Below are 8482 nucleotides of genomic sequence, written 5' to 3'. Positions count from 1 at the left end.
ACAGGAAACTCATACAAAAAAGGTTGAATTACGTCAGTCATTTTCAGATCAGAAAGTCGAGCTCTATAAAGTGCCCCGAGTTCCCGAATTGGAATTGCGAGATGTATGACCAAAACGAATTTTCCCAGTCGGAGTCGTTTTTCCGAGTTCCATTTTGTCGTGAACTAACAGAAGTCCGAGATTTCTGAGTTCCCAGTGGTTTTGAACACGGCGTTACTACACGTGCTTAATTACGTCACTTTTGTTTCGAACCGATTTTGCGGGCGGGATTAATCGAACCCCCTCTTTGGACAATAACTCCTCCTTTATATTCCAGTACAGGTTTGTTCGAGTATTGTGAATGGTTGAAAGGATTGTGTTTCGTATTGGTTAGACGGACTCTGGTATTACGTTTTGATTCGTTGATCCACATTGCCCGGTGTCCGGGTAAAATGGCGTCGGAAGAATACTGCTCGGTACCACCTCGATGGCGGTCGATATCGCTAACCCACGTAGAGTTCCCTGCTGGTAAGTGTATTGACTAATCATTATTATTATTTTACATTTGTCTGATAGATACTCGATGCTTTGGTAATCTGCAAGATATCGTGGGATGTTTTGCGATTGAATTGGCACGGCCGACGTGACCTGCCAAATAGTGAGACAATAAAAAGCATATACACAGCTCCGCAGAGAACGTTGGTAACATTAAATGCCAAATAGTGGGACAGTTCCGCATGCGCAGTTGGAAAAGTTGTCCACAATGCTAAGTTAACTAGTTCGAGTTTATGTTGCTACATAAAATGTTGAACTTAAATGGTCACGAAACAGCGTATGCTCAGAATAAAATGTAGTTTAAAGTTTGTCGCGTATAATGTCCTACTTGACTTGTTACTGGCCCGGTATAGTCAACTAGGTTTTGTTGATCGCAAAGTAGCTAGTTAGCTGAGAGACACTACGGTAGTAAATTGGCTAGCAAGGTTACGCCTTCCAAGCCTAGAAAATGGCCAAACCATATGTAGGTTGTGTACCTTTTTTATCACGCAAATTGATCATTTGTAATGTATACACCTTGACGTTAGCTAGTAGACTCATATTAACCAACTAGCTAGCTGGCAAACTAACCCTGCATCCATTGTAATGGGATGTGGAAGCCGATACAAAAATAATCTCATCATGCAATTAAACAAGCTACATTTATGGTGTTTGGATATTAACTTAACAATTATCTGTATAATATCCAGGCATTGAGAATGTAACTTCTGCTTGATGTATCATCACTGATCTGACAGTAAGTGTATTGGAAAGGCATGAGAACTCTGCCATAGCATACTAGATAGGTAGCCACTCCACAACCTAAATACCCCCATGCCCTACTGTACATTTCCCTGAATTTGTATTTATTTTATTTAACCTTTATTTAACAAGGCAAGTTTGTTAACACATTTTTATTTACAGTGACTGCATAACCCGGACGAGGCTGGGCCAATTGTGCCGGTTGTGATAGAGCCTGGAATCGAACCAGGGTCTGTAGTGATGGCTCTAGCACTGGGATGCAGTGCCTTAGACCGCTGAGCCACTTGGGAGCCCCTCCCGAGTGTTCAAATTGTCTTGCAAAGGGATTGTTTATATTATTTTTTTCCCCCCAAAGGTGATCTGACGGGACAATTGTTGGCCTACACCAGCCTGCTACCCATAGTGATCCTTGTGGGCTTTGTCACCCTCATAGTGTTCAAGCGTGAACTGCACACGGTAAGTAATATAACCCAGATCCTTGCCCCATATGGGACCTCTATTACAGAAATCCATAAAAGAGGTCCCAAATGGGGCTACCCAAGTCCCTGCTGGACCACTAAATGAGGACAGGACACGTGTCACACTCACACATGATGCATGCTAAAACTCTACATACAGAAATGCTTGTACAAGGTCATATAGATTAGATTATCATTGGCCATTAATATTAAAGATTAGGGTATTATTGAAAGGTGCATTACTGTAAGCACGTTTCTAAAAGCTGTATCCATTCACAGTGTGGACTTAAGCAAATTATCACACCTAATCCTTTTCCCATTCCTCTTTCATAGATCTCCTTCTTCGGTGGGCTCGTACTGAACGAAGGGGTGAACTGGCTGCTGAAGCATATTTTAAGGGAGCCCCGCCCATGTGAAGGTGAGGAAAGCGACAAACCACTTACTGCAGTGACCCAGTACGTACACCAATAATAAGTGGCTGTCTGTGCATCAAATATACAGTCGTGGCCAAAAGTTTTGAGAATGATACAAATATTAATTTCCACAAAGTTTGCTGCTTTAGTGTCTTTTGATAATTTTGTCAGATGTTACTATGTAATACTGAAGTATAATTACAAGCATTTCATAAGTGTCAAAGGCTTTTATTGATAATTAGATGAAGTTGATGCAAAGAGTCAATATTTGCAGTGTTGACCCTTCTTTTTCAAGACCTCTGCAATCCACCCTGGCATGCTGTCAATTAACTTCTGGGCCACATGCTGACTGATGGCAGCCCATTCTTGCATAATCAGTGCTTGGAGTTTGTCTGAATTTGTGGGTTTTTGTTTGTCCATCCGCCTCTTGAGGATTGACCACAAGTTCTGGGATTAAGGTCTCGGTAGTTTCCTGGCCATGGACCCAAAATATCGATGTTTTGTTCCCTGGGCCAGTTAGTTATCACTTTTGCCTTATGGCAAGGTGCTCCACCATGCTGGAAAAGGCATTGTTCGTCACCAAACTGTTCCTGGATGGTTGGGAGAAGTTGCTCTCAAAGGATGTGTTCTTTATTCATGGCTGTGTTCTTAGGCAAAATTGTGAGTGAGCCCACTCCTTTGGCTGAGAAGCAACCCCACACATGAATGTCTCAGGATGCTTTACTGTTGGCATGACACAGGACTGATGGTAGCGTTCACCTTGTCTTCTCCGGACAAGCTTTTTTCCGGATGCCCCAAACAATCGGAAAGGGGATTCATCAGAGAAAACAACTTTACCCCATTCCACAGAAGTCCAATCCCTGTACCTTTTGCAGAATATCAGTCTGTCCCTGATGTTTTTCCTGGAGAGAAGTGGCTTCTTTGCTGCCCTTCTTGACACCAGGCCATCCTCCAAAAGTCTTTGCCTCACTGTGCGTGCCAATGCACTCACACCTGCCTGCTGCCATTCCTGAGCAAGCTCTGTACTGGTGGTGCCTCGATCCCGCAGCTGAATCAACTTTAGGAGACGGTCCGGGCGCTTGCTGGACTTTCTTGGGCGACCTGAAGCCTTCTTCACAACACTTGAACCGCTCTCCTTGAAGTTCTTGATGATCCGATAAATGGTTGATTTAGGTGCAATCTTACTGGCAGCAATATCCTTGCCCGTGAAGCCCTTTTTGTGCAAAGCAAGGATGATGGCACGTGTTTCCTTGCAGATAACCATGGTTGACAGAGGAAGAACAATGATTCCAAGCACCACCCTCCTTTTGAAGCTTCCAGTCTGTTATTCAAACTCAATCAGCATGACAGAGTGGTCTCCAGCTTTGTCCTCGTCAACACTCACACCTGTGTTAACGAGAGAATCACTGACATGTCAGCTGGTCCTTTTGTGGCAGGGCTGAAATGCAGTGGAAGTGTTTTTGGGGGATTCAGTTAATTTGCATGGCAAGGAGGGACTGATCACTCTTCATAACATTCTGGAGTATATGCAAATTACCGTCATACAAACTGAGGCAGCAGACTTTGACGAATATTAATTTTCATTCTCAACTTTTGGCCACGACTGTACACTGTGAAAGGCTTACGTACAAGCCCTTAACCAACAATGCAGTTTTAAGAAAAATACCTGGTAGGTAAGAAACTTATTTATTTAACAAATTAAAGAGCAGCTGTAAAATAACAATTGCGAGGCTATATGCAGGGGGTACCGGTTAGTCGAGGTAATTGAGGTAGAGTTATTAAAGTGACTATGCATAGATAAAAGTAACAGAGTAGCAGCAGTGTAAAAGAGGAAGGCAATGCAAATAGTCTGGGTAGCCATTTGATTAGCTGTTCAGAAGTCTTATGGCTTGGGGGTAGAAGCTGCTGTTTAGAAGCCTCTTGGACCCAGACTTGGTGCTCCGGTAGCAGAGAGAACAGTCTATGACTAGGGTTGCTGGAGTCTGACGATTTTTAGGGCCGTCCTCTGACACTGCCTGGTATTAAGGTCCTGGATGGCAGTGAAGCTTGGCCCCAGTGATGTACTGGGCCGTACGCGCTACCCTCTGTAGTAGCGGTCGGAAGCCGAGCAGCTGCCATACCAGGCAGTGATGCAACCAGTCAGAATGTTCTCGATGGTGCAGATGTATAACTTTTTGAGGATCTGAGGACCCATGCCAAATCTTTTCAGTCTCCCAAGGGGGAATAGGTTTTGTCTTGCCCGACCAGACAGCGATTTTGTATCTGTCAAAACACAGATGAGACAATGGATTTTCTAAGGGCCTATATGTTGGACAGTGGAGGGGAATGGAAGTATCTCCAGTTTTGCCTGTCGTTTTTACATGCGAAACTCGCCCGACTGTCCATCAAAAGTTCAATGAAACTTTTGACCTACAAAAATGGACGAAGGCCTTTGCTTTTCATCTGCTTTAATGTCATCTATGTCTGGCCACGGCCTAAAGCATCTATTTGTGATTAATTTCGTAGCATGTGGTTAACCCCATGTCTATTCTCTTCCCCAATATTTTTCCAGGAGCTCACGCAACCCTGACCACTGAGTATGGGATGCCCTCCAGTCATTCCCAGTTCATCTGGTTTTTTGTTGTTTACTTCTTTCTTTTTCTTTATTTAAGGTGAGTGACTTCTCTCCCAGACTACATTTCTTTAAAAAATGGTCACGAAAATAATTATTTTTCATAGTCATTATTCATACGTGACTTTTGATGTTGGCTGACGCACTTTGCCCATGTCTAGAATGCATCAAACGAACAACGCTCGCTGTGTGGAGCTGCTGTGGAGACATATATTGTCCATCACCTTGTTAGGTGTGGCCTTCTCCGTGTCATACAGCAGGTGAGGGTGGGAGGGATGACAATGGAGGAAAGGAGGAGACTTAGTATAAATAAAAAAATATTGATTTGAATGTATTTTTAGAGCATGACACAGTTGCTCAATTTGGTCCCAACTCTTCAAATAGTTTTGCTGTTAATAACTGTCGTAATTAGCTCAACCCAAAAATTGCGCAATTTTTATTTAAAAAATATGCTCAATGACTAAATTGTGTTTTTTCCCTTTCTCAGGGTTTACCTATTGTACCACACCTGGAGTCAGGTATTCTACGGGGGAGTGACCGGTAGCACCATCGGAGTAGTCTGGTTCTTCTTCACACAGGAGGTGCTGACACCGCTATTCCCCAAGATGGCAGCATGGTAAAGAATGGGGACACATCTCGGGGGGGGGACACACAGGCTTAGAAGAAAGTGCCTGGCACAGATTTGGGCTGAATGCACTGTAGCTACAGATTCTCAGTGAATCTGATGTTTTTCATTTGATATGATGTATTTTTTTCTATTGTTTCTCAATGTTTAACTTTGTCCCACCTCTCTCCCAAACCCTGACTGCTGACAGGCCGATATCAGAGTTTTTTCTGGTGAGGGACACAAGCCTGATCCCCAACATCCTGTGGTTTGAGTACACGGTGACCAGATCAGAGGCAAGGTGAGTTCTATTTTATTCACCATATTAGGTGGGAAAGCAATCTGTGACTTCATATTGAGATGTTTTCAACCATGTTTAGTAATAGTTTGAATGTCTGCTTATCCTCCAGAAACAGACAACGGAAGCTTGGAACAAAACTTCAGTGATCGTAGCAGTTCCTTGGTGAAACTGAGTAAAGGACCACACACGTATGCGCGCACACACACACACACACACTCGTAAAAAAACACACTGGAGAATCATCTTCTGGACTGACCTGATTGCAATGAAAAAAGGGCCAACCCATTTACAGGTGGACCTAAAGAGAGTGCCAGGACACGGCCCGGAGCCTGCAGCCTGAGCAAGTCCGTCCACATGCCTCACTTTGTACAGCTTGCCCAAATGCTCCCCCGACGCATAAAAGACCGTGAAAGAGGCATACTATTTAATGACAAATTAATATATACTTTAACTGTAAACTCACACACAGACAGGAACCATTTACTGTAAGAAAGAGATTTTCAGAAACCAACGGAGGGCTCTGTCAATTAACAAAACATTGGCTGGTGTTAATACACCATGACATTTGTCACTCTTTTGTTTTGGGTTTGCTGGTGGGGGAAATATGAGATTGGTGGGGTAAACCCTCGTTTTTTGGGGGGGGTCTTATATTACAGAAAAGAGAACCATTTTTAAAACTGGTGTAACATGCAATATATAAACAAATGTGTACTTTGTTCAAATTAAAGAGAAAAGTGTGTGGGGGGGTTAACACTATTTACATGAGAAAGGTGGGTGGGTTAACTTTATTTACATGTGAAAGACCCCTGTTTCCCCCTCTGATACATCTTGTCAGCCCAATGTATTCGGTTCCAAAATGTACTTGCAGGCGTTTAAGCCCTCACATACTGTACAAGCCAAGGCTAGTGTACCTTCTGTACAACTTGAGGTCTCGATTATGTTTGAGATGATGCAGAAGAAGAGAAACGAGCCATAACACAAGGGGCTCTGTTCTTTTTCTATTCCTCTTCCACACAGGGAGCGAATGAGTGTTTTCTCAACCCCTTTCTCCCTGCATGTCTGACACCCTAGGAGCACAAACCTGGGACGTGTATTTTTCCTTTCATTTGCGGTTCTAGAGAACATGAAACAGTGGCTTAACACTTGTCGTTCCTAACTTTCTTTTTACCTGTCTTTTCAAAACATTCCATATCATCTGGTGAAAAAACAAATGATGTGACTGCTGAGGGGAAATGTTAATGGTGATTTTTTTCTTCTATTAAACCTCAGGTCAATCTGTAGCATGTGTTAATGCTGCAGTCCTCGGAAATGCAAGAGCTGATGTTTGAAGCTGTCTGGTGAAGGTTAAAAGCTGATTTGGAATTGTCATGTCATTAGCTCCATAAAGGGAAGTAGTTCTCTTAGATTATAATTTTGTGTAACCCATATCAGGCTGAATAAATAAATGAAGTGTTTATCTAAAATTGTATGCTTTTCCCCCCACCCCCTCGAATTCTTCAGTGAATAATAGTAAATGAAAAGAGAGCTTATGTGAGAATCATTATGCAATCCTGAAGGTCATTTAGGATTATTTGGACATTTAGGTAGAACCTACCTGCACAGAGATCAGACACAAGCATGTCACATAAGATGTTCAACTTATGTTAACATGACTATGTTCAGGAGATCTGCACTGTAAGAAACCACATTATGGCTTTTAGACCAGGGGTTGTTTGCGGCCCAATCATCAACTATGCCAGTCAAATTCAATGGTTGGTCATTCAATTCATTCAATTTATTGGTCAAATCCCCCAGTGAACAATTTGCATGAACCAGACCTTGTCTGATATCAAATTTGCACACCATAAAATGATCATGGTCTTCCTATCTTGATGTGAAGAGGTTGGGAGGGTGTACCTGCCCTATGCTGTTTCCCAAAAGCATTGTAGAACTAATATATTTTGTTCATCTTAATTCCATTTAAACTAAATTATCTTAGTGCTACAATGCTTTTGGGGAACTCAGCCCTAGTTGTCAATGTATCAATTTACTTGGACATGTCATGAATGATATTCATTCTGTCAAGTTATTTCTTTGTTTATTTGTGTAATGAAGAACAAATCCCTGAGTCGGAGTACTACGTGTCAGGCCCAATTTTCTATAAATTAGGGCCACTTCTCAGTGGTACAGTAATGAAACATGGTAATGGCTAGATGGGATCCAGCTTTTTTTAAAACTTTTTGTAGCAGGTTCGGAGTACTTATGCAGCAGGTTAGGACAATTAACGTAGTAGGTTTGGATAATTAGCTTAAAGGTTAAATAACTTTTTTTTTTAATTAGGTGAAGGTTAGGATACAATGATTCGAATGGTTAGATAAAATGCAAAACAAATTCACCTTTTGATGTTAATTTGACAAAAGCTGTATCCCTACTAGCCATGACCAGCATGACCATGAACATGGCCTAAAATGAACTTTTTGGTCCACCAGCCACTATGGCAGGTAGATTTTAAATGTACCAGCCACTCAGATTTTTTACCAGGCAAAATTCAACATTTTCTACAATAAAGTTTTCTTAGTGTCCTACAAGCTCTTTTTGCCCTTAACCTTGTTCTGAACACCTCCAAAACAAAGGTCATGTGGTTTGGTAAGAAGAATGCCCCTCTCCCCACCGGTGTGATTACTACCTCTGAGGTTTTAGAGCTTGAGGTAGTCACCACATACAAATACTTGGCAGTATGGCTAGACAGTACACTGTCCTTCTCTCAGCACATATCAAAGCGGCAGGCTAAAGTTAAATTGAGACTTAGTTTCCTCTATCGTAATCACTCCTCTTTCACCC

At 42.2% G+C, this 8482-nt stretch overlaps 1 protein-coding gene across 3 annotated transcripts; it reads left to right on the top strand.

Annotated features, from left to right (window-relative positions):
• Positions 1 to 220: 220 nt before the first annotated feature.
• Positions 221 to 7130, top strand: LOC139388378 (dolichyldiphosphatase 1-like). Of its 3 annotated transcripts, none has more exons than XM_071134995.1 (9): positions 221 to 507; positions 1631 to 1731; positions 2067 to 2151; positions 4698 to 4797; positions 4919 to 5017; positions 5245 to 5373; positions 5573 to 5662; positions 5772 to 5850; positions 6932 to 7130. In XM_071134995.1, the coding sequence occupies exons 1-8, from the start codon at positions 432 to 434 to the stop codon at positions 5806 to 5808; spliced, it is 717 nt and encodes a 238-aa protein (XP_070991096.1). In that variant the 5' UTR covers positions 221 to 431; the 3' UTR covers positions 5809 to 5850; positions 6932 to 7130. The 3 variants fall into 3 exon arrangements, with proteins under 3 accessions (XP_070991096.1, XP_070991098.1, XP_070991097.1); XM_071134996.1 differs by having other exon boundaries at positions 257 to 507; positions 5772 to 5834; XM_071134997.1 differs by having other exon boundaries at positions 242 to 507; positions 5772 to 7130.
• The last annotated feature ends 1352 nt before the right edge of the window (positions 7131 to 8482 follow it).

Source organism: Oncorhynchus clarkii, chromosome 29 (assembly GCF_045791955.1).
Source record: "Oncorhynchus clarkii lewisi isolate Uvic-CL-2024 chromosome 29, UVic_Ocla_1.0, whole genome shotgun sequence".
In the NCBI taxonomy this organism is placed as follows: Eukaryota; Metazoa; Chordata; class Actinopteri; order Salmoniformes; family Salmonidae; genus Oncorhynchus; species Oncorhynchus clarkii.
The sequence above is the reverse complement of the archived record's forward strand: the minus strand, read 5'-3'. Positions and strand labels throughout refer to the sequence as shown.

Bases quoted from the DNA above. Each gene is read 5' to 3' on its own strand.
- LOC139388378 (XM_071134995.1), top strand. From the start codon at position 432: ATGGCGTCGGAAGAATACTGCTCGGTACCACCTCGATGGCGGTCGATA. The intron at 508-1,630 runs GTAAGTGTATTG...TTCCCCCCAAAG, and splicing joins CCACGTAGAGTTCCCTGCTG to GTGATCTGACGGGACAATTG. The intron at 5,663-5,771 runs GTGAGTTCTATT...CTTATCCTCCAG, and splicing joins GTGACCAGATCAGAGGCAAG to AAACAGACAACGGAAGCTTG.